The sequence below is a fragment of the Pararge aegeria genome, chromosome Z, assembly GCF_905163445.1.
Source record: "Pararge aegeria chromosome Z, ilParAegt1.1, whole genome shotgun sequence".
In the NCBI taxonomy this organism is placed as follows: domain Eukaryota; kingdom Metazoa; phylum Arthropoda; class Insecta; order Lepidoptera; family Nymphalidae; genus Pararge; species Pararge aegeria.
The window spans coordinates 12442938-12470314 of NC_053208.1; the positions used below are offsets into that span (position 1 = coordinate 12442938).

Genomic DNA, 27377 nt, shown 5'->3' on the forward strand with positions numbered 1-27377 from the left:
TCTACGACAATACACACATCGCTTCTAGCCCCAAAGTAAGCATAGCTTGTGTTATGAGTACTAAGATGACTGATGAATAATTATATGAATAATATACATAAATACTTATAATATATAGATAAACACCCAGAGACTGAAAAACATTCATGTTCATCACACAAACATTGTCCAGTTGTGGGAATCGAACCCACGGCTTTGGCTCAGAGAGCAGGGTGCGCCAATCGGCCGTCAAAAATGTTTATTTTGTAAAAAAATTATTGCTTCGCCCAACGCATGCTTGAAACAAAACTTTTATCTCAATTATTTTATGTTGGTCGTTTCAATAAATCAGATGTAGAATATGCACTATCCAAGATGGATCAAATTTGTGGTAATAGTCAATTATGTTGGTATTAGTTACCTGAGATATACGAGACAATGCACATTATGAAATCTGTGTTACTACTACTGGACTACAATGCCCACTATCTAAGTTTCATAGTTTATGTAGCGTAAGGTTGGAAGCCAAGAGTCGCTGCGCAGAGAACTCAAACATTGATCAACTAATACTAAATACAACACCGTTTACAAATTTATACTCGAAATGCGTCGATGCTCGGAAACCGTAGATGTGTGTAGATTTACATTAACACTACAGCCATTTCACAAAAATCAACCAAATTGCTTTGGTTTTATTTTTTTAATTTTCTAATGCAAGTTTTATATGTGTGTTTATGATTCATATAAGCACAATATTTTCTTGCCGTTTTTGACGCATCGATGTCGTATTTATACTATAGCCAAACTCGACTTGAGATCTTTGACAAACCAGTGTTTTGGGCCAGTTATGGGTTGATATGATGAGCTATTGCTTGCTTAGCAACTTTTAACATCCCAATATTGGCTATAGTAAAATTACTTACATTAGTTGGTCGGAAGTACAAGTTACTAGAAGTTGGGAGTTCGGGCAGTCACAAAAGCTAGAAATAGGCTAATTGAAAGTTACATTTTAACTAAGTGTATATTAATACTAAATTCGATGGGATAGGCTCACGTTTATTAATTTTATATTTTGTTTTTTTTTTATTCTGTGCCTCTTTTTATACGTGTGTCAGTGCAATATACCAAGATTGTGATGACTACGAGTGAATTTAAATTAATTTGAAGGTTAACTAGTATAGTTATAAATCATTTTCGTTAAGATTCATTCTTTTTAATTATAAAAGTAATATTTTATATCAAAAAGTTCAGACATATTTTCTAAAAATATATCGTTTTATAGAAGTATTGCATAAATGAAACGCAATTGTATGATACATTTTCGTTTCTATGTACACTATAAGGCCAGTTTCAAAATACGAATTTGTATCAAGCGATCTATTAACAATTGTAGGAACCATCAATGATCAAAGGCTACTTACGCACTGAAGATATGTCCCTAGTCTATATGTCTTACGGAATACGAAATAATTAATACGGAAGCAGATATTATTAGTCTATCGTGATTAAGTTTTGTTAAGGCAGACTTCGGTTAGAGTTACAATTTAACAGCGTAGTTAGAGTAAAATATTTGTAGACTATGTACAATTTATAAGATACCAGTCGTGTAAATGGAAGATGGCGGTACAGCGTAATTTAACACCATTATACAGTGTTAGTAAAATAAGATCGTTTGTTTTCACAGCTTTTGGCTATCTCTATATATAGCCGTCGTATTATATGCAGATATTTGTAATTATTTCCTTTCTACTATTTAATCACGGTTCCAGTTGAGAATTGTACTGAAGACAAAAAGAAAAAAAAAATTCAAATTAAAGTACGACATTCGACATACGGACCCCTGAACTACAAGTTAAATAGATTTAATTATTGTTCTTTAACTTATTAAATTTGTCATTTTATATGCATATTGAATCACAAGTTTACGTGTTATTTGATTAAGTAAAATTTAATTTTTTACTAAGATTATTTTTTTTTTTTACTTTATTATTTATCAATGCTATACTTATATTATTATAGTTTATTATTTAGCTCTAAGAATATTCATATTATGATTCTGAACAGCGGCAGTTTTATACTGTTACTATTACTTCGATAAAATCAAGCATTGCATATAATTATTTACTGTTTATTTTATCTTACCCCAATTAATGCGTAGTTCACTTTTACTTAGACGCATATTATAATCGTCAGCATTAATAATTTCAAACATATTAAGAGCAACAACGGGTTTTGGCGGGCCGACGCAAATTACAGTTTTTTTTATAATTATAAACATTGTCCAATTTCAAATATATATAATATTAAAGTTAAAAATTAGTAATATAATTAAAAAGAAAATTGTATCTATGTAAAATTCTATATCTATACAAATAAATAAAATTGAAATATGTCTGTTTGTCATAATTACCGCTTGAAGCTCATAAGATATTTCATTATTATATATGGCGCGAATAATCGCTAGTGTATAATATGGAAGAATAATATTGGCAGAGATTGGAACAAGATTTTGGAAGCGATATGGAGTTCAACTAGGGTAATTAGTTAAAAAGAACACTAATTCGAAACATTCTCGAAGTAATCAGAAGAAACAATTACTACCGTTTTGGAATGCTACAAATAAAACAAATTAATCTAATGCCCAAAAGTATTATTTTAGACTATACTGTGTATCAATGAAAACCGAGATATTGTTTCACTTGCTTTAGATGTACTTTGTTTACTGTCACTGAGACTTATCTGTGAAACCGAAACGATAAATACTTTTTTGAGTAAACCACTGCCATTGTTTTACTGAAAGAAATCAGTCACTATAATGGGTACGCGTCGCGTTGGTACTATGCGCGTGTCGGTCTTTTATTTTATTAGGATTATTTAGGGTTAAGAATGTTTTGAATGCGTTTGTATGCAAAAATAACTATGCTTCTGTTGATTTAATATTTTTTTCCCTTAAGAAATATATCTATGCATCCTTCAACAGTGTTACGTTATTCGGTCACACGTTTTATATCATTAACCAAAAACTGTAATGTAAAATTAAATTATAATTTTAGTACTAAAATAAAAAAAAACAATTAATTTATCAGTTTCACTGAAGTGTCAAAATAAAACTATTCTACGCTAAACTATAAGATTTAATTTCAGACAATTCCCAAATAATCATATAAATCGAAAATAACTACAATACATTTGCTCGTCATACCGACCTATCAGGGATCTTTGTCGAAACAGAACTTGCGCATAATTTAATCTATTTATTCGGTATTATCTTAGTAACGGGTTAATATCGCGTCAGTAATTTTTTTTGGTGTCCATTGTCGCCCTTACATTACTTTTATCAATTTATTTTTACTTAAAAATGTATTGTAAATAGCCGTAAGATAGATAGACTTTTATCCATACTTTATTTGCTTGAACGCGATAATCTCTGGAACTACCAGTTGGATTTTTTTCTTTGGTTCAGTTCTAGTTAGATGCTATTTAACATCCCCACAACTTATAGAGGCCGAAGTGAAAGCACGGGCGGACTGTGAGTCGGAATATATTGTTCTTGTAGTGTTGATTAGCGGATAAAAGTTTGTAGGCGTACAATTTACTTACTGTGTACGCGGACGAAGTGGCGGGTAACCGCTAGTACGTTACAAAACTTAGCGCTATTTAAAATACTCACAGTAATAGAATTAAAGCTAGCGCCTAACATTAGTCCTAAAATACGATAGTTAAATAAGCATTTTAGTACTAAAATTAAATAAATAGTTCATTTATCAGTTTGACTGAAGCCATTATGTTAATGTATAATTATTCTATGCTAAACTTAGTGAGAACTCCCAAGTGATTCTATCTGTTGTAAAACGATTTTATTTGCTTAGTATGTATGTAAATCAGTTCATTATTTTGTAGTATAGCATTTTTGATAAACCTAAAAGGGAAGTCCACATATCGAATACAAATCCCCCAATTTAAAAAAACAATACAAATAATATTAATTGCAATAATAAATAAATATTCTATACACTTAAGACCTTCGATCAGTAAAGTACTAGATATTGAGTCCCATATAAAATCTAGCATTGAGTGTCCACTTTTGTCTGTAACTAATAGTTATCTATAGATTATTTAAACAATATATATAAAAAATTCCGTCACATTTACCATACGGCTATACTGCTAGCAAACTAACGAAGATAGACTCCCAAGTAGCGAGTGAAATCCTACTTTTCTAGAACACTTTCACTACTGACAGCATATCTAGTATTTTATTGATCGAACACTAAGACCTTCAGTTTTTTTATAACACACTTAACAAGATGCGATGACGTTTCTACGACTCATAGAAGTATTTCTGGTTACAACCCCAAAATTAATAATTTTTGCCTGTTAAGTGATATTTGGTATTAAAGGGTACCTCAGAACTAGTTTAATCTGTACTTTTGAACTCCGTGTCAATACGACGTTCCAAAGCCTGCAGCTCCTCTTCTAATTCACGCTGTAAAATAAAAATTATAGTATCAACTAGCCCATAATATTACTTGTTTTTTTTACTATCTCGGTTCTTAATAACTGTAGCGTAACGTCAGAATGTGTTTTTTTCACGCTCTGACATTTGAAAGGTATATTAAGTTGAAGTGTGATAACACCCTGCTTAACTTAACCTACATTAAGCCAAGTTTAATAATACTTCCCTTAGAGGTATTCTCAACAAAGGTTGACTATAACCTTTCATACAGCAAAAAACAAAATACTCTCACACACACAGTTCAGAATTGGCTTGTAAGTGACGCTGCTGGCACCATTTAAGGATAAATTGGCCAATTTCAACCATTTAACCGTTAAGTACTAGCCAATAAGTAATACAATGTAAGGAAACTAATATTTCCTTTAGGGCAGACCATAAACGAACCACTGAGTAGGGATTTAGTAGAGGGGTCAACAACAAACCAATGCATATGAAACTTCAGAAGTGCATTTTATAAAATTTCTACTTGTACTCAACTGGATTAAAAACAACGTTGAGCTCAGCGATTTTAAGTATATTAAATATCTCAAGGGGTTAAGCTATCATCTCTATTTTTTTTTGGACCAGCGTTTGACTGCAATATCACTTAATAGTAAAGGTGGAACGAAATTGAATACATCAATTTACTCTTGATTTGATGAATACCATATTATTTTATATTGATGACAATGATATAAATACCTTGCTGACTGCTGAAATCATACCGCAATACTACAATTATCTTAAGGAAAAAAAAAATAAGCCAATCATTGTGCCGACCTAAATTGGTCTCTAATAACGGAACGAAAAAAAGGAACACTAAACAAACCGGTCGTCAGAAAAAATCACATATTGTCTTTCCTATTATCTATTTCTCACGCAACGTAAAGGTTAGTTTAACACAATTGTCTCTTTCAATTAAGTTACTTACATCATCAGATCTGTTGGTAAGATCACTATTGACCGCAAGTCGATCTGTCGTCGTCACCACTCCGAGTCTATCTGCACCGACCGCCCGGCGGTCGTTCTGTACTGAGAATATCTGTCAAAAATTCAATAATAGCGTATATTTTTAGAAAACTGATATCTAAAAACTAGCTGTTGTGTTTATAACTAACTAGCATTTGAGTATGTATCGTTGTTTAAAGTCGATGTCTATCGCCAGGACTTAGAAAACTAACCTTTACTGTTGCCAGCGATCCTGTAATTAAATCCGAGTTTGTTTTGAACTTTTAAAAAGTAACTATGCCCATCTATAATGCCTCATCTATCGGTGTGCCAAATTTCGTCAAGATCGGACAGTTTAGACAAAAATATGCAACAAATAAACAAACAGACAATTTTCGCTTTTATAAATGTCAGTATGGTTAAGCAGCTATACCGATTTGTCATGAAGATAGTTGCATCATTGTAGTCAGATAATTGGAAAGTGGATTTTAAAAACAAAAAACTAAATTAGACGTAAAACTTACATCATCCGTAGCTGGGGGAACGTGTGGCAACGCATTTCTCATTGCTTCAAAGTTATAAGACTGCACATGAAACAAAAAATATAATAATAACTTGTTAAAACACATAATATCATTTCACTGGTTTGTTTTCTTATAAATTAAAGTTAATATTGTTAAATATGAGCTCAAATTGTGTCAACATTGTTTCTGTGGCGAAATTTGATATGTTCAATATTACTAATTGTTTCAATTAAAACTATAAATAGTATAAGAATTGCTGGGGTTCCTTGTGGAATTAAGTGAATAAATATATGTTGTGTATTATTAATTCATCCATCTATCTATATATATATAAAAGAGAGTGTGTGGGTATGTTCCGTATCGGCTTCGAAACGGCTAGACCCATTTCAGTGAAACTTTCAGGGAATCTCCGGATTGACCTGGCGAGTAATCCTGTAAAGTTTGGTGACGATCGGAACACTCCTATTTTTGAACTGACAAACTGACAAATACAGCTTTTATTTACTATGATGATATTCTATTGTTGGGTGTACATGGGTGTAGATAATGATCTTCACCCGCTCGAGAAGAGAATAGAAGAGAATGAATACGGAGAGAAATAAATGATTTAATATATTATGAGACTTAAAATAAAAATGTATGATGTAAGTTTCTTGTTTAAATTAAATAGAGCAAAAACTAGCCCGGCGAAGCGGGCTGGGTACGCAAATAAATTATAAATCTTAGTCATAGTGTTAAAGATAAAGTTAAGGACAGTTTGCTGGCTGATGTATAAGAAATAAGGCAGTAGACATATTTAATTGTAGTGACATTATTATGTATAGAATTTATAAGATCTTATATACTTGGAATATAAAAATGTATAGCTGCCTCATTGTTTAGCGTGTTCAACTACGGATAAAAAGGTCCAGTTTTTGATTCTTCGGACGCGGTAATTATTAGCAATTGTTTTTTTGACGTGCAATTCTGAACTGTAGCCCAGAGTTAGAAAAATTAGAGGTATCTCGCTCCTGGCCTCAGAGAGTTGCTATCAGGTCTGGTTGCTATTATAATTGAAGTCGAAGAATAATCGTCTAACCTAAACTAACCTGAATGCGTGTCACCACTTAATGGCATTATATAGAAACATTAGAACGACCAGTTTGGGATGTTACTTATCACATTACAACAAAAATTTAAAAGATACGCCAAAAATAACAGAGTAAAGGGGAGGCAAACACTTAGAAACTCCTTAACTTTTTTTTTAAATCCACTACAACTTAGCCCTTGCAATCTCACCTGGTAGTAAGGGATGATGCAGTCTCAGATGGTAGCGGGCTAACCAGTTAGGGAGTATGGTACTAATACCCCTAATCGGTTTCTACGCGACATCGCACCGTAACACTAAATCGCTTAGTTGCACTTCTTTGTCGTTAGGGACGCAGCTAACCACGGCCAAAGCCTCCACTAATTTATTTTATTTTAGAAATTATAAATTCCTAAGTCGCCTTCGCCGGCCATCGAACCCGGGACTTCGTACTTCAATTCACAGCGCTTACCGTTGCGCCAGGAAGCTCGTTAAACTACTTCTTAATTTGAGATAAGTCTTAACTGGCAGATTGTTAATAGAGTTATAGGTATATTTATCGTTAACTTCTTTCAAAACTGTTACTGCGCTAAATATACATTTGTTTGTGTTGTTATTGTTTTTGTAGTATATAATTCTATATTAGTTCAATGTTCTTTTATTATTATTAGGACTTTCTTTTTCATTGTAATCTGCATTACGACACTTGCAAATCAAAATTCCTACTCCTCCATCTTGTAGGCAAGCACACTTAAGACTTGGCTGCAATATCATTAACAGTGAGGAGTGTTGCCAGCCGAGGCTTTCTAGTCGATAAATAAAAAATATATAAAGAATGTTTATTATTTTTTTTTATGTTTATGAAATTAACTTACATTGTTTGTGGTAGGCCAAGTATCAATGCGTAAATCCATAGGTCCAGAGGCGAATCCCGACGCTTTGACGCGATAGTCTGGCAATAGGTCTGATGGATTAGCTAGAATAAAAAGTACATTGTGTCAGTAAAATCAAAGAAGGGAGATGAATTCGAATATGCTATGAAGTATGCAATGATGAGATAATAGGATTTAGTTACCTATTCGTAGATCCCATGTTATGCCCTTAAAGAAAATCTGGTCTTGTGAACTCGTTGCTTCTGAAGCTATAAAAGTCTCGAGTTATTAAGGGGCAACAAGGTTGAGGTCTTAGCCTATGGATGAGCATGTGCTAGTATTATTTAAGAAATTATGAAACCTTACGGAGAGATCTTTAATAGGTACCTGTAAGCAGTGGCGTGCATAGAGGGTATGCACAGGGTATGCGGATTATATAAAATGAAAAAATCTCCAGTGCGGTTTAAATAAAAAACTTAAGGATAGGCATTGTAAGAGTTATAAAAAACTTACACTTAAGTATTTATAAATAGTACTGGGGACTTTCTTCATTTTATATAATCTGCATACCCTGTGCATACGATCTATGCACGCCACTGCCTTTGAGTTAGTTACACGATGCATGATATCTTTTTTTACCTTTCAGTAATAAATGAACATTTTTTTTGTCGTAGAAATTGGCGGACCAAGATAATGACCAGATGTGTAGTTTTAAGGCGATCGTTTTCCCATCGCCTCAATACTACACTACGCATGGCAACAGCAGGGTCCTACAAAGTGCCACAATATACAAATGTGCCACAATATACCCATGTGCCACAATATACCCATGTGCCTGTAATAACACCACCAAGTACGCCCTTGAGCCCGGAAAACAGCAATGCTTACCGCCTACCACATGGTAGGTGTGTTGCGAAGTGTAGTTTTAAGGCGATCGTTTTCCCATCGCCTCAATACTACACTTCGCAGGGCAACAGCAGGGTCCTACAAAGTGCCACAATATACCCATGTGCCTTTAATAACACCACCTAGATCGCCCTTGAGCCCGGAACATAGCAATGCTGTTGGCGGCAGAAATAAGCATTGCGGGAGTACTTCCTAGGAATAGTCATGTCACAAAAAGCTCTTTACTAAAATCATTTATCTAATAACTAGGTGTGTGAAGATTATCAGTAAAGGTACCTCGGAAAACGGAAAATTTCAAACCGATTTCGGTCCCTAAACCCGTTATTGGAAACGGTTTTAAGTTTAAGGTCGGTCGGTTTTGCTTTTTAACCTTTGCTTTAAGAAGAGAATGTTTAATATCACTCAATAGATTGAAATTAACCGGTTTAACAAACTTTAATTTCAGTTTTGTGATTTGCTGCGTGCGCTGCTATGAATACGAGTAACCTAGAGTAGCGGCAAATCGTTTAGATGGACATTTATTGATCCATACACAAAATGTTTCTTAAATTACTTTTGCGGATCTAAATAAAGCTTTTTCTATTTAAACATCTCGATTGATAACAATCGACACAAATCTATTTAAAAAGATGTATAATTTATACCATTTTTGTTTGACTCGCACGCGCCACGAAGTAGACTAGTCATTTGTCAAAGAGACTCTTGCATAAACCGGTTAATTTAGTTTTAATAAACGTTATGAAACCGGTTACTAACCAACATTTTCCGGTAAATTGAATCCGGTGCCGAGCCCTGGTAAAAGAAAATATATAATTTTCGAACTTACGATCGTCGAAAGTGTATGGGCTCATATTTCTTGGCGCTTCGAGTTGCACTGGTACAAACAAATTTTGCATCGGCTGTTGTATGTTCTGTTCTTGGTTCGGGTAGCTTGTTATTGCGCCGGTGTTACTTTGCACTTGGTAAACTGGGCTCACAAAGTCAGGCCGAGGAAACTGAAGGTTGTTCGTGACATCATCGTGGATGGAGACCATACCGCTGAAGCGACCGTAATATGGGCGTTCCTGTATCGGCATTATAATGCCGTTCTGATTTATACCAATTTGCGTCTGGTTATGCATTATGCCGGATGCGAAGTTTCTGCAAACACAAATAAATCGATTTAAATAAAAAAAATACATCACTAACAATAGCAGATTGTTAAACGAGAAGAAAAACACCCTATTCTTTCCAGAATTTTACCGCCACTAACGTAGCGAGATCGTGAGGAAAAAGAATAAGACGAAAAACGAAAAATATTTCTGAGAAAGATTTCACTTCTTATTCATTGCGCCATTTAAGTTTGCATAATATTTGTTATGAGTTCGTTGTTTTTTGATTTGTCCTCTTCCAGACAGACAAAGATCAGTAGCCTAATCAGTCGATTACACAATTTTTGCTCGTTTTTAAGAATATATGTTTTGAAATCCGGTAAAAGATAGAATTTCCTGTATTTCTTCAAAGCCACTTTATGAACAGCTCATTTTGTGAACCCAGAAGTCTTTCACGGAAATGGTAATATAGTTGAAAAATGAACAATAACACAGTCCCACCTTGTGACATCCAGCCGTAACACTTACACGCACGCACACGCAATATCAAAAAAACACACACCCAAAGTTTTATAAATAAATTTACTTACGCTGACGGAATGCAATCGGTGCGCGGATTTTCAGCTTGATGTGTGAATTCTGTATTTGAAAGTATTTCTTGTGATGGCAGCGTTTGTGGTATTTCTAAAAGAATAAATGTAATATAGACCGACGTTTTGTACACTTAAACTAAAAGATACATTTATAATTGCTTTTGCCAATTTCCAGAGGTGTAGTAAACAGGAGGTAATTTTTTCCCCTGTGCTTCGGAAAATATGTAAAAAACCAAGTGTAGTGCAGTCAAGTTCTCATTGGAGAATTCAGATGGTTTATTTATATTCAATCGAATCTTCCAACCATTTTTCAATCCACGTCTCTGATACGAATTGCTAAGAAGAGTTACAAACTTACGGTTCTACTCTTACATATAACTTATGTCTATCAGATATATAATGATCAAAATAAGAGTTTAAAGACATTAGCTAGACACGCGCGTCTCTATTAAGACTGCAAGGCATAATCGGGCATGAGAGTCGTACAGCAGAAACCTATCACATATTTAATAATATACATATGTATATAATATTGCATATTTTAATAATATAGAATTGCGTGGACTGGCTTCTTAGAAATATGGGCGATATCTATGTATGTACTTGACAAAATAACTCAGTGGTTAACGGGCTTGATAAAAAAGCGCAGTCACTCAACTAGTGTCTCAACCACCCGTTGCAGTATCTCTCAATCAAATCTGGATGGTGGTGATTCATTTAGAACCAGAAACTCGAGATAAAAGCAACACATGAAGTTTAAAAGCTATCGAAATAGAAAACATACACATGATAGGCCTCTGAGCGGGACAGGGACTAGCAGGGAGTCGCATGACCTACTGTCCCGGTGAGTTTTGTCAAAATGTCATTTTAATGATTCTTTGTTACCGTCATTAACAAATAATCGCTATAATATTCAATTGAACAAATGATTTATCATTAATGTATTACTAAAAACGTATTTTTATTTATAAACTCAGTGAGATTTGTATTTATTATGTATAAATAAAACCACAAAATCTAGCATTCCACGATGACAAGCGCCGAAATCAAAATTATGATGTCACGTTGATATAAACAAAATAACGCTCGAACTTCGAATTTCCCTAAGATGTTGCTAATTTTTTTGTTCCTAATAACAAAATCAATAATCTTTAGCTATGGAACAAGGTGTAAAGATCCTATTTGCCTGTGACGTCACGAGTAAGTTACCAGAACACCCGGCGACCGTTTTCGCAGGAAATAATTTTTTAAAATATAATTTGCAATTTATATCAACAAAACCTTTAATTTCTGCAAATTACATAATTTTTATATAGTAGATAATATAAAAACACAGTTTTTTAAAATGTGTGATATGCCTATTGCCATGTCAACTTGTCGGGAGCAATACTTATGTCGTGATAAAAATGAGTGTAACTTACGTGGAACATTAAAGTTGTCTAAATGTGGATGCGTTTGCGGCGGGGGCATTGGGAACCGCTGGTACATTTGCGGGAGGGGTATGGGTTGAGGCAACTGCGGCAGTGGTATAGACTGAATCGCCGGCAGGTACGTATAGTTGCCGTTTGTCATAGTCACGTTGCTGTTTGCCACGTTCCTGTACCTGCAGATTGAAAATTTATTTTTAAACCTTGCCACCTAAAAATGTAAATAAAATCTCTTTGTGGTTTCCAGAAGTATTTATTTTAACCAACTGCTCTATAGTCAGTGGTATGCTTGGGGATTTAGACAAAGAAGTGTGAGGTCTACTCTAAGGAAGTTTTTGTACTAGTCTCCTCAATGCAGGATTTGCGATGTTGATACGCAATACACGAGTCACGGCACGCATAGTGACGTTTATATTGCATATTTTTTGTACGCATAAAAATTGCCAGCTTATTTTATCTGAATTAAGTTAAACTACGTTTTGCATTCAAATGGATGATGAAATTCAATTTAATCGCAATACAATAAACTGCACTTAGACCATGCGAAAAATAAAAAACAAAATATTGCGAAACAGACTCGCGCACTGATGGTTCCGTACCGAGATATTTGGGTAATTGGTCAACCACTTGATACTTGATACTATGTATAATCAATACATATTTGACAATTTAATTTATGTACATAAAAATATAACAAATTTCAAAAAGAAAGTGGACTGTAACCATATTAATATTAGAAGTAAAAAAAAAACTTGTGGTGCATTTTTTAGGCTAAATAAAATTCGTAATTAAGGGTAATTGTATATCTTTTAATAACAAATTACAAAATGAAATCCTTGAGATGTCTCTTAATAAGTTCAAAGTTTATATAAAACGTAAGCTTATAGAAAAATCCTAATATAATATTAAGGATTACATGTATGATAGAAAAGCTTGGGTAGGAATTGCTCTAACTTCATAGCTCAACATTAACTAGACTGTTAGATGGTGATAACAAAAAAAAACTAGCTAAGTTTGTTGTGGGCTCTTCTTAGACCAGGGCGCTTTTGGAATCCTCCTAGAATGCAGTTATCACCATCACTAACATTAGTATCACGTTAAATGTATGAACGCTTTATAAGTGCCTGTAATAAGGTCTACCTGAATAAAACATTTTTGAATTTTGAATTTGAATTTGATAATAAACCACATAGCTTTGTTTAGTACCATTACCAGCATTATCTCGCTTTATTTACCAATAATATTAACATAAACCTGTTTACAATGTTGATTATTTTTAGTAAGTATATCAAATTTTTCGCTTTGCAAATGAATGATAATATTGTTTGAAATTTATGATGACTAGATTAATATTCAATAAGATAGTTGTTTTAGAATATATAGGTTGTTTAATATGTAATCCGATTGACAAAAAAAATGCACCGATGTATGCTTTTTAAAAGAAAGTTATAGAAATATTTCTGTTAATCAACAAACATTAATTATAACATTTAAAATTTAAAGTAAATTTTGAAGCTATGACAGATAAACTAAGTCGCATCGCACGTTCGATTTTAGTTATACTCATTTTGGTACGAAATCGATAAGCAAAATAAATAAAATAAAACACTAATATTTTTGTAGCAATGCAGAACTTATAAAAATATTTTATCGCATTTACTAAGACGTCGACGGTACATAATAAACAACCATTCCTCCTAAGTCTCATAGTACCGCGCGGTGACTTCATTTAATATTATTTTGATTGATGTCACCTGGCAACTAAAACTGAGACTTCATAGTAATATTTGTGAATAAGGCCAAGGTCGATTTTCGCAATGCTTTTTATATACAAACAAGAATAAATGTTGATCCACAATGTAACAGTAACATGAGTCATAATTATTATTTTAGAAAAGATATTAATCGTTAAGAATTCAGTGCATTATTTTATAAAGCTTTTGTTTAAGAGGTGAATTAGTGAGTACTACTTTGCGTATAATCCATTCCAATGTACAAATGCAAAACGTAATATTTTTTTGGAAATCTCACAATAGCAATTTTTAACAAATTCGCATAGGTTATAGACATTATTTCAGTATTTTCAAAATAAGATTAATTATTTATTCCTAAAAAAGTATTATTTCAATTTTTTTCATTTAAAACCATTTCGCTAGGCATGTATTTAACTGAATATATTATTTCTCCTATGTGAACTGTGCCCAGCTGGGGGCACGTTAACAGGAAAGTGATGATGATGATGATTATGGTGATGGCAGTAATATACTGCTTTCACCAGCCATTAGATTACTAAGAATGAGACACTTTCGTTTCCGTTTTGCGTGTACATACCGGCTATGGAAGGAACGCACCGCGGGACATTCGCTTTGCAAACTTTCGTGCTCCTGCATTTTTGCGCGAGCGTTTATCAAGCAAATTTGTTAGCAAACACAACAATTTAGGTGTGTACATAAAGATAATTTTTTCTCGCGAACTGTGATAATATTTTGGTTTGCGAATAAATGTGGTTGCTTGACAAACGTTCGGCACAACAAATGCAAACGAAGTTTGATACGAAGATATCTCCCATGTCTCTCAATAATACAGTTTTATTAAATCATCCTTTACATAAAAATTACTTGAAAAGTCCAACGTGCATTAAGTTTCATAATAATATACAACGTGTAAATGAAAAGAATACTTCATTGGCTAGAGAGGGACATTATTTACGGCTTCTGAGACTTATCTGAGAAACCTTTCGGTTCGCTAATTGATTTTGAGTACACCATTTCCATAGTATTTACTGAAAGAAATCAGATACGTGTCGGTCTCTTATCTTCAACAGTGTTGTCATAAGTAAGCACTTAGAATGTTTTGAATTAAGTTTTTGCGGAAAAATAAATATGCTTCTTTTGAATTCATATTTTTAAAGGGTGATTCTTTGTGAAAAAATTTTGCAGCCTTCAACCGTATTTCGTAATTCCGTTACACGTTGTATATATAACTGTTATACCGTCATTATACAATTTATTTGTTTGGGTTGAGTTTATAACTCTAGATATTATTAAAACTTAGCTATATTTTCGGAAATGATAATTATTTTTACTAGTGTAAAATATCTAATTTTTACCTTTCCAGCTCTTCTTCGAAATGTGCAAATGTGCAAGCATTGCCTCTCGGACAATAGGATCTGGTGACTGCGTCTCTACACATGGAGGTCTTGTACTTGTGTGTCGGCGTGGTTGTGATCTGCGGAGACGGTTGGCCTGTGAAAAGAGAACATTTTCTCGTAATCATTATTTGCTTAGGTTTACATCTTTGTTGAAAACAGCTTACGGGGGTCACTCGTCCATATATAGGACTAGCGGTCCCTCGCAACGTCGTCCGCGTATTTGTCAATCTTAAAAGATAGTCATAATATGTTGCTGGGGACTGTTTTTTAGAACGTTTGGACTATGTAAGGACATTAAAAAGCGTTGATATTTATTAGTTAAGATGTTAGCCTCGCTTTCGCGTGGTAGGGAGTTAAACCCCCAACTCGCAAATCTATTTGAGGAAGTCTTCTCCAAATCTATTAGAGGAAGAGTTCTCCATAATCCTTGCTGGATTACGACTTAAGTTCTTCTCATTCTGAGAGGAGATCCGTGCCCTGGTAGCGAGCCGCGAGTTGAAACTCATGTTGGTCATTAGAGGAAAACATTTTGAGTGATTTGGTGCGGTATAAAAATAAGATGGAAGTATGAGATCATGTACTTTTCAAAAGTACTTTTTATTAGTAGCATTTGTTTAATAAAGCGGTGATAGCGTAGTGGCTAGGAGCTCGACTTCACTTTCGGGAGGCCGAGTTCGAATCCCAGCACGCACCTCTAACTTTACTAAGTTATGTGCATTTTAAGTAATTAAAAATATCACTTGCTTCGATGGTGGAGAACAACATCGTGAGGAAACCGGCATGCCTAAGAGTTATACAAAAATTCCAAGAAATCCAACCAATCCACACTGGACCAGCGTGGTAGACTACGACCTTTACCCGGGCCGGTAAAGGGTTGATATCATGATTGTTTAAATCAATTCAATATTAATTGAATGTATAAATAAACATGTGCGCTGAAGAATTGTAGCTTTTTATGTGTATACTAAAGTCGCAACACAAACTTTTTTATTGAAAACTGTTACATTAAAAAAAAACACTGAAGTATCTGTAACTAAAGCTGGTTCCAAAGACCATCCAGGAAGGTCGATGTGGAGCCGTATATGCATGCTGGATATAAACAAACATAGCCCCCGTCTTATTGCGACTGCACAAGCTGCTACTATAGAATATATAAATATAAAACTCACTAGTGGATGGTTCACAGCACCTGTCTTGAAGGCTATGCTTCTGGTTATGGTTAGAATCGCGACACGTCGCTTGCTGCTGTAGATAATGGATCAGGCCGGATACAACTTCCTTAATCGAGGTTATCACTTCAGCCAACTGTTGCCAGGTAGGGCACTTTGCATCTATATTAAAAATTTAAGTAAAAATTATACATGTTCTAAATGCATTATATGTGTTTGTCACGCCTAATGAGGGTTCCGTATCGTTACGGAGTAAGGTATTCGAATGAGTAGTATCGACAAACTATAGTGTGCGGATGTATAGTGTATATAATATATTACAGACTAGCATGATATGGTCATGGAGAAGTAGCGGGAGACCAAAAAAAATTTCAAGCAAGAAGGTTTTTGAAGTTATACTTCTATTGGCGCGTTAGGGAAAAATGATGAGAGTAAATTTTTACGATGCGCGCGCACACCGTCACAAACAACCGACACCCTGAAGTTAGCTATAAGGTTTGACAGTGTACACTTTCAATTGTACAAAAAGCTCAAATTTTGATGTTGAGTGAAACTTTGTTGTCCGATAATGAGTCTACTAGTATTCCAAATTTATTTATGTTTATTATGTTCCTTTAAATTCATTATGAAGAATTTTTTTTTTATGTTATATTTGAATAAACTTTATTTAACTAGATAATGCATTATAATAAAACTATCAATGTATTAAATAACTTTTTTTGTAGTTTTTTCTACAAACGTAAGTTTTTCTAAGTGCGAAAGATAAGTTTTGAAAAGATTTTTAGCTTGTTATACCAAAGAAGTATAACTTCTAGCCCGTGTACATAAGAACACACACGTTTGTTTCTAAATATTTATTATGTGTTAGATGCATTTGTGTATAATAGTTTATGTATTAGTATTTAGTTATTCGTATTTATGCATTTTTCTATTTTGTACCACATAAACTTTGTTCTCCTCTTTTTCCTAATTCTAAGGTTGCCTGGCAGAGATCGCTACTAAGCATAAGGCCGGCTTTTGTATTCTGCTCCTATTTTTATGTGTCTTTTTTCTTGCATGTATCTTTAACTTGATATGGTGTAAAAATAAAGAGTAAATATAAAAAATAAATAAAATAAGGAAGAAGTAGAGTGAAGGCAAAAATAAGTGGTGAAGACTCCCGATTAGCGTGGCAAAATTAGGAAAGATTTTTAGTTTATAAAATTAGTTAAAATATTCTAAAAACTCTTAACAGTTGTTGAAGAACATTTGTTTAAAAGCAGCATACGATACTACGATACTTGTCTCAAAAAGGGAATTAGATATTATTTTTACTTTGATCCTCCAGCGATATTTGAGAGTTAAACTCACCTCATGGGAGAAATGATTGATAGCGCCGTCTATATGATTATACATCTTGTTCCCACAAGTAAATAGCGACGTCAAATATCCAGCAGACTCTAAACACTTCTACTATCTTTGAAACGTTTAAATTATAAATATTCGTCTAAAAGCATAATTTCATATTCCTACCTATTCGTTTATTTACGTAGTTATTTAAAATATATAATTCTATACATACTTAGAAGAGCGCGAAATATATTATTTAACAGTATCTGTTTAGTGTTATAACTTAGTAAACAGCTTTAATTTGTAAATATTTTAACTTAGACACATAATATTTAACTTTTATTCTGTATTCGACTACAAGTAAGCCATTGCCTGCAATATCACCTGATGGTAAGTGGTGATGCAGTCTAAGATGGTAACGGGCTAACCTGTTTAGGGGTTTGGCAGTAATATTAAACCTATACTCAAATCGGTTTCTACGCGACATCGTACCGGAACGCTAAACGAAGCGATACCTTTTTGTCGGTACTAACCACGGCCGAAGCCTTCCTTCAGACAAGACTAGGGAAAATTCAGAAATACAAAATTAACAAATTGCCCCATCCAGAGGATCAAACCAGGGACTACTTACTTACTTAATAAAAACCACATTTTTTTTAGTAAGTAAGTAGTCGGTTCATACATTTGAGAGAAGATTTTCAGATCAGGCAAAAGTATCTCAAAAGATATATATTTTCCTAAAGTACATATATAACTCACCGGGACTAGCGTCAATATTCGCAAGTCGATCGAGATGCATACTCATGACGACCAGTTGCGCCGGGTCCCAAGTCCTCTGCAACGCTATGAACAGCTCCTGAACCGACTGCGCGAACGATTGTGGTGTTTGAAGTTTATCAATTATACTTTGCATGTGACTCTTATGGGCCGTGTCTCCATACAGTAAAGCGCTCCATTGGTCAGGAGCGATTCGCAGGCCGGCTTCAGTAGCTATTTGTACTATTTGCGCATCATGTTCGCGGCGCAGGGAATCATACGTTCGGAATTCTTCCTTTAGTTGCATTAGCGACGAATCGCACTCGCGTTTGGAAACCTAAAATGGAAATTACGAAATTCAAAATTTTCTTATAGGTATAAAAAAAATCCTGTGCAATTCACACATGGCAGAAGTAAAACTTCTGTAAAGTAGCCTACGAGAAATTGAGACGGATATAGACTATAATTAGTATAAATGTAAAAAAAAAACAAGATAAAGTATAATTACATATTTTCGTTAAATACAACATTACAGTGTAATATAATCTCATTCTCTCGTCGACTTAAATCTATATATCTACTTGCTGACCCGCGCAAGTTCGTCAGCACTAAATCGGTATTACAGCATTTTTTATTTTATTTAACTTTTTAACTTTTTATTGTGAGCAAATACTATATTTTATGAGAACGTAAAATACCATAATATTTATGAGAACATAAAATGCCATAAATATATTTTATTATAACATAATAATAAATAACAAATAATTTTATGAGAAAAACAATCAACTCTGCTTGGGACCGCCAAGAGTTAACGTGAGAATGTGGTTGGTCGAAAAAAATATGCCAAAACTTAAACAACAAATCTGTCTTAAATTTCGATATATTCGATTCAACGTACGATAAAGGCAAGACGATCAGTAAATAAATTATGAATATAGTAGAGGAAATCATGAAAATTCGCCTTGTAATAATACTAGTTTACCTTAAAACAAGAAGCTCTATAAAGAAGCTGGACAACGTGGCCTATACTAGTTTTGGAAGCCTGCGGGAAATGAGGCTCCAATCTTTGGACAACAAACATCACTAACACCTGAAAACATAATTCTGTATTATAATAATATAATCATCATCCTCACATCTGACCTCCTCTCTCATAGCAGATGTATAATATAGAATCTCCAAAAAGCTTTTAATAAGTTGTCAGTCTTAAACAATTATTATAACAATTTATAATCAGGTCGTACAAAGAATGCGTTCTTAAGGTCATGTAGAAAAATACATGCTTACAGTTGCTATAACCTTGTAACATGAATATATGGTTTTAAAAAAAATGCTATCTCATTTATTTAACGTTAAACTTAATGCAAAATGTGTATTAGAATTTAAAAGAAAAAATTACCTTTCTGGAAAGTGCAGAACCATCTTCTAGAGCTAAAAGAACAAGTTTTAAGACTTCCTCTTGCATTGCCGGTCCTAAAAATTGACACCCTCGCGCTCGGACCGCTGCCCACAAGTTTGCACTGAGCTGCTGGGGATTCTAGGAAAATGAAAACTTTATGTTATTTATTGACATCATTATCAACCCATACCGGCTAACTACAGGGCACGGGTTCTCTCCGAATGAGAAGGGTTTAGGCCGTAGTCTACCCCGCTGGCCAAGTGCGGATTGGTAGACTTTACACGCCGTTGAGAACATTATGGAGAACTCAGGCATGCAGGTTTCCTTACGATGTTTTCCTTCACCGTTTAAAACAAGTGCTTAACTTAAAACGCACATAACTCCGTGTCGGCGTTATGTGCGTTTTGTCGGCGCGCTTTACAACCATAGTGTAACATCAAGTACGCATATAATTAATGTCAATGTCAGTGAACCTTGCGTCATCTGTCAATGTAACTTGTCACACAAAAATATGCAATATCATTCACTTCTTCAAATACAACCTTCGCTGAGGTCACGTTTTTAACTCAAACCTGCATCAAGAACTAGGGTCTGCCTATCGGGCCCTATGGTGTGTCCATATGTGAACATATTTTGGCCACCGTGACAGGACTCTTCAACAGAAGAGAGAGTGCCATCAGCGAAGAAGAGACGCAGCGCTTATCGTCGCCCGGCCAATACAAGATCGCGGCAGCCATCCACGTGTCGGACGATTCAAGATAAGTGCCCGTACATCACACCCATATAACACAATCACTTTCACCTTCATCCAATCATCCATCCATTTCATTCATCCATCTATACTGAGCGACGCGATGGCTCGCAGTACAGAATTACCTACACTGGATTTATTAGTGTACTACCTGCTGTATACTGTATTGCTATTTAATGGTTAATATATGATAAACTTATAAACTTATGAAATTTTAGAGGAATGTGCAGCGTCCAAATAAACTCATGTGAGTTTCAGGATGCGAAGATTTATAATTTTAGTAGTTTGTGTAATAAAAAAATAAATCATCACATCATCATCATATCAACCGATAGACGTCCACTGCTGGACATAGGTCTTTTGTAGGGAGTTCCAAGTTCCACGATTCTGAGCCGCTTGGATCCAACGGCTACCTGCGACGCGCTTAATGTCGTCTGTCCACCTCGTTGGGGGTCGACCAACGCTGCGCTTACCAGTACGTAAAAAATAAATAAATAAAATAAAAAATAAAATATCCATAATCATCCAAGGATCATACACTATTTTTATAGTACTCCACTACGCATGTTTCACATCACTCATTTAAATTTGCATATCACTCATTACATTTATATATTAATCACACTCTTACGTTACCATAATTTTATAGCTCATACAACATAATTAAAACACGCGCGCCATTTAGGACAGTAAATTTGTGACTGGAGACCGATTCGCCGATGCAACGCGAGCGCATCGTTGACTCATTAGTTCGTTGCATTACACGGGCGTAAGCAAAATTGTTATCGCGATTCTTTGTTTTAAAATTGCTCAACCACCGTCATATTTTTAGTTTTTGGTAATTCCTGCAATTTAAGATGTCTAACCTTAAAGAATTGATTATAAAACGTAGTAGCGTGAAGGGCCGCGTGACTAAGTTTAAAAACTACATCTCAAAATTCAGCAAATCATCCAGTTTAGACTCTTTACAGATAGGTGAATTAAAGATAAAAATAAACAAATTCGAATGTTTATCTAGCGAATTCAGTGAGTTGCAAGGTCAGATCGAGACGTTAAACGCTGAAGAGCTAGAAGACGAACTCGATATTCGGGAAGAGCTCGAGAATGAAATAGATTCTGCCATGTCACTCGCACAAGACATACTAACTCGGTTCTCGAAAAACTTTAATTTTGAAGATGCTCACAGCAGCTCCACGCATCAAGGGTGCGGCGGAAATTCTCAGGGATAAGGTTTTAAACTCCCTTTAATCCAGGTTCCTCGTTTTGATGGTTCGGCATCCCGTTGGATGCAATTCAAAGAAATGTTTTCCTCTCTTATTAATGAAAATTCAAACATATTACCAATAAACAAGTTTCATTATTTAGTTTCTTATTTAGAGGGAGATGCCGCGCGTGTCGTAAGCAACCTTGAAGTATGCGCCTTAAATTATAATAAGGCCTGGAGTTTATTATGCGAGCGATACGACAACAAAAGGCAATTAATTAATAGCCACCTCAACGCCTTATTCAACATCGAACTCTGAACAAGCATTGCGTTCTTTAATTGATGGTGTTAGCAAAAATTTACGCGCTTTGTCCAGTTTGGGGCAACCCACTGATCAGTGGGACACGTTAATTATTTACATGGCTAGCTCAAAATTAGATAATCAAACCAGTATGAAATGGGAGGAGCATCGCAACACCTTAAGTGACATACCTACCTTAGAACAATTTCATAAATTTTTAAAGGATCGCGCTGATGTGTTGGAATCATTTAATCAACATAAAATTCAAAACAAGCGTATCACTTCATCTCATGGAGTATCTGGCCCCAGTAGCAATAATAATTACACTAGGAATTCTAAGCAAAACAAGGTGTTTTCCTATGTTACGCAACCGAGCTCTAATAACAACACTAATAGGTATCGCACTCGCTGTATAGTTTGTAAGGGTAATCATTTTATTATTTATTATTTAACTCTTTATTTGTACACCACAATGAAGTTAGGAAAATAAAAAAACAAAAGAAATACAAAGACAGAAGTAGAATACAAAAGGCGGCCTTATCGCTAAGTAGCGATCTCTGCCAGGCAACCTTTGGATTAGGACAAGATGAGAGAGAGCGGACAGGTGGTGTAAAATTATTATAAACGTACATTCAAATAGCTAAATACAAATACATAAACAACATTGCACAAATAAGAAAAATACAATAAATAAATATAAAATAATAAACTAATATATACTCAATCATACATATATGAACATATAGATAATAAAAATTACATTTTATTTACACTTGCCCTTCCTTTTTGGCCAAATCCCCTGAACTTAGGATAGCTGAAGCTCAAAGACTTCAACTTTGCATGAACTGTCTCCGATCAACCCATAAAACCCGGGACTGCTTAGGTGGAACCTGCAGGGAGTGCGGGAAACTCCATGCCATGATTCTTCACAGGCCTACAAATCAAGAACCTGCTACACCTGCACAAGGTTCGAGCGACACAGTCGCAGCTCAGACCGCCGTCGAGGAAATAAGCGTGAATATTTCTAGACAGCCAATTTCTCACGTTATACTATCCACAGTTAGCATACGGGTTACGAATCCTAAGAACTCAAAATCTGAGATTATCCGAACACTTCTCGACAGCGGAAGCCAGTCCAGCTTCTTGACACAACGAGTTAAGGAGAGGTTAAATTTAGAGGCGATACCTACAGATATCAACATTATAGGTATAGGTAATAACACAAATAATTACGTCACTGAAAGATGTTTTGTTCAAGTCAGTTCATTACACAGTGACTACAATACAAATTTATCGTGTTTTATTATGCCCGAGTTGACCGGCAACATACCAAAGGCTTACATAGATCGTAAACAAATAGATATACCAAATCATATCCAGCTAGCTGATCCCTATTTTTATATCTCTGGACCAGTCGATGCTATTATCGGTGCTGACCTATTTTGGGAGGTCATAGGGAACAATATTCAATCCTTAGGCAAAATTCGCCCATTCATTTGTAATTCATAATTCGGTTGGGTTATTTCAGGTCCAATTTCATTAAATAATAAAATCAAACATACACATTGCAATTTCGTATCAAGTAATTCATTAGATGATCGTTTAGAAAAACAAATATCAAAATTTTGGGAAATAGAAGAGATGCCCAAGCGGTCTCTATTGAGTGACAGCGAGAGGGCATGTGAGCAGCATTTTCAGACTCATACCACTCGCCTCGAGTCAGGTAGATTTTGTGTCAGGCTACCTCTGAAGGATTCACCCTCAGTTTTAGGAGACTCATTCAGTCAGGCAAAGAAAAGATTCTTGAATCTTGAAAGGCGGTTTCGCAAACAACCATATTTAAAACAGGCCTACGCTCAGAACTTTCTAGCTTCACACCACGATCAGGCTACTTCCTGTGTCATCACCCTATTTTCATAAAAATACAAGAAAATACAGACATATTATATTCAATGCAAATTCCGCGATACGTAATCAGCAAAGATAATGTTACAATCGAACTTCATTCGTTCAGCGACGCATCTATGTTCGGATACGCAGTGGCGTGCATAGCCCTTGGACCCAGGGTATGCACAAGGTGTTCAGCACAAACATAAAGTAAAATTAAAATTTAGATTTTAGATAGGTATGTCGGTTTATAATCAAATTACTTTACGAAAGTTATATTTTTGATTGATTTAATACTATCGTCTATCTACTGCTAATTGAATAAAAGTACATACCCTGATTTACGTCACAAAATTATGACACACCATTCGGCAGCATTTTCTAAGCACACTGATGATGATAATATTTTTCCAACATATCATTTTTTTAGCGTCTTTATGAAAATTATTAAGATCACAATATCCTTTATCATTCCACACTTTACGTATATTGGACAATAAAACAAAAGGAAAGCAAAATAATAGATTGGTATGTACAAAGCCGCTTTGCCAAGAAAAGTTTTCGTAATATTTATTATTAAACATACGTGTTACTTTATCACCTTTTTTTGGGATATTTGTAACATTGGTACACTCCTTCCTTTGCGAATGATTTCTAATTTTACGATATAGGGATAGAAATTAAAGTTTTCTCTAAGTACTTTTTCCAGGCACACTGAACCCAAACAAAGACCGCACGAATATGCTTTCATTATAAAATGAATGAATAAACTATAAATTAACCTTAACACATTAAACTATCACTACTCAAACTTTTACTAAAGGTTAAAGTTACTGAATTTATGCACTTGAACCGTTTATTTATCACCAACGCCATACAGCATTGTTCGAAGGTAAACAATAATGGCGATTGAATATGCTATAGATAATATTGCAATCGAAATTAGTCAAAATAGTCTTTAATTTTTTGTAAGTATGGGTACGAACGCTATTTTATTTTGATATGTAAACAATAAATAGAAACCATATTTATTGTTAACTCTCTCACTTTCCAATGATTCCTGGAAAACCTAAATTATTCATTTTTAAAAATTTAGACAGCGTTTGGTTTCATAGATTATTTTCAAAACGAAAGACTAACTCTATAATATTGGTTCCTTAATTTTCTTAAAAGACACTAAAAGGTATTTACATTTGTGAATAATGTTTTTAATTCTAAAAAAAGAATAATGACCGTTAACAACAATAACAAACCAAGCAAATCATTTTATTCATAAAAAAATCAAACACGTAATTGATTATCCACTTCCGTAAGCAGTGCTTATAGACACCCATACATAGAGAATTTATGAATGAAACTGTTCTTGTGTGAACCGATGCTAATCTTGTAAGTACAAGCGCACGATTATAACATTACACGATACACACTACTAACTTGCACGCACACATCTAGCAGAACGATTCTTTTTTTGGGCGTGCTTATTTTATTTGATATTTCTATGCAACAGTAGAGGGCGTCATATGTCGAGTGATTCTTAATAATGGATTTACCCTGCAATCGATAACATGAGATTTAAATAATAATATAGGTATTTTTACGTGTTTTAAAAGGTAAATGTTTAGCGTTTACGGTTAAAAATTAAAATACGAAGTAGAAGATTTTATTTTGTACGCTATGCGCCTCGCGCGCGCTGGTTGCGCTAACGCCTGTCTAGCGACAATTAACCTAGAAGTTTGGCCGCTCATTACTAGATGGCGCTTTCATATATTTTTTACTTAGTGTTTTTTTAATTACAAAACTTTAATGGTCCTATCTGAAGGCTCTTTAAGACCCTGAGGGTAGGGTATGCACTGCTTATTTGCATATATGCAATGCACGCCACTGCGGATACGGGACTGGATCTATGTAAAAACGATCGACGCGTACGGTAGGTCGAGCGTTCAATTATTGTGCGCTAAGTCGAGGGTAGCGCCTAGCGGCAAGCCGATGACGATTCCCCGCCTCGAATTATCGGCGGCGCCCCTCGCCGCTAAGCTCTGCGCGTCCTGCCTTACGTCTATACGTGCACCTATAGCCAATTGCGTACACTGGTGCGATTCAAGCGTTGTACTCGGCTGGATTAAAACCAGTCCGACCAAACTAAAAATGTTTGTCGCGAACAGAGTTGCAGAAATATGTGAAAACACACAGAGTTCATCTTGGCGTTACGTACCAACAAATTTAAACCCGGCAGATCTTATATCTAGGGGCATAGACGCCAATCGTCTACGAGACTCCACGCTTTGGTGGAACGGTCCTGAGTTCCTACTCCAGGAGCAACATCATTGGCCTATTTTAAATTCGAATATAGTACAAGAGCTACCGGAATTAAAAGTGCACTCAAGCATTATTTAACCGAATTTAATTATATTTGAAAATCATTCAAATTTTACAAAATTAAGTCGTTGCTTTTCGTACGTATTAAGATTCATACACAACTGCACACATCCGAATTCAAGGCGTACTGGTAATTTAACTACTATAGAATTAGATGAATCATTCACAAGGCTTGTTATATTTAGTCAGCTGTGTTCCTTTCAAAGAGAATATACTTGCCTGGCAAATAAATCAACAATAAATACAAAGAGCAAGCTCTTATCACTTTCTCCATTTCTCGACGAAAATAAGGTCATGCGTGTAGGTGGACGGCTCGATTCATCTGCATACAGCTACGAAAAGAGACACCCGATTGTACTAGACGGGAAACATCACTTTACCAAATTATTATTTCGCCGCGAGCACTTGCGCCTATTGCATGCCGGACCTCAGGCATTACTTTATTCGGTCAGAGAAACAGTCTGGCCACTGGGGGGAAGATGCTTGGCAAGACGCACGGTCCGCGAATGCGTACTATGCAGGAGACATCAAGGTCGAACTTTGAACCCCATGATGGGAAATTTACCATCACAGCGGGTGATGCCTGCCTTTCCATTTCATACTGTCGGTATCGACTTCGCGGGTCCGTTTCAGATGCTGACTAGAAAGGGTCGAGGTGCAAAAACGATTAAATGCTATTTGTGTTTATTTATTTGCTTCCGTTACAAATGCGTCCACTTAGAAGCCGTAACTGACCTTTCCAAGGATGCACTAATTTTAACCATGCGTCGCATGATATCCAGACGCGGGAAACCAGCTCAGATTTTCAGTTACAATGGTCGAAACCTGGTTGCCGCAGCTAGGGAAATTACAGAATTTTTGAAAACAAATCCCGTCATATCTGACTTCGCAGCTGACAACCAAATTAAATTTTCTTTTTTACCGGCGTACGCCCCTCACTTCGTAGGCTTATGGGAAGCAGGTATAAAATCTGCCAAGCACCATATAAAGAGATACATAGGAAATAACAATTTAACATTTGAAGAACTGAGTACACTCTTTGCGCAAGTGGAGGCTATCTTAAATAGTCGTCCCTTGTATCCCATGTCTTCCTCTCCTAACGATATGCTCCCTCTATCCCCAGGGCACTTCTTGATCGCCCGGCCGCTGA

General features: G+C 35.1%; 1 protein-coding gene across 2 annotated transcripts in view; it reads right to left on the reverse strand.

Moving 5' to 3' along the window:
- Positions 1-2337: 2337 nt before the first annotated feature.
- The window catches only part of LOC120636042 (roquin-1), a 30517-nt gene continuing 5477 nt past the window's right edge, over positions 2338-27377 (reverse strand). Inside the window, exons 5-16 of one of the 2 annotated variants that reach the window (XM_039907300.1) lie at positions 19709-19846; positions 19292-19399; positions 18310-18643; positions 16222-16383; positions 15011-15146; positions 11896-12077; positions 10472-10565; positions 9617-9930; positions 7888-7988; positions 5947-6006; positions 5406-5516; positions 2338-4465 (exon numbers count right to left, since the gene is read on the reverse strand). In XM_039907300.1, coding sequence (XP_039763234.1) covers positions 4397-4465; positions 5406-5516; positions 5947-6006; positions 7888-7988; positions 9617-9930; positions 10472-10565; positions 11896-12077; positions 15011-15146; positions 16222-16383; positions 18310-18643; positions 19292-19399; positions 19709-19846 — 1809 coding nt within the window. In that variant the 3' untranslated portion in view covers positions 2338-4396. The remainder of the gene's footprint in view (positions 4466-5405; positions 5517-5946; positions 6007-7887; positions 7989-9616; positions 9931-10471; positions 10566-11895; positions 12078-15010; positions 15147-16221; positions 16384-18309; positions 18644-19291; positions 19400-19708; positions 19847-27377) is intronic. The other variant, XM_039907301.1, reaches the window with a different exon arrangement.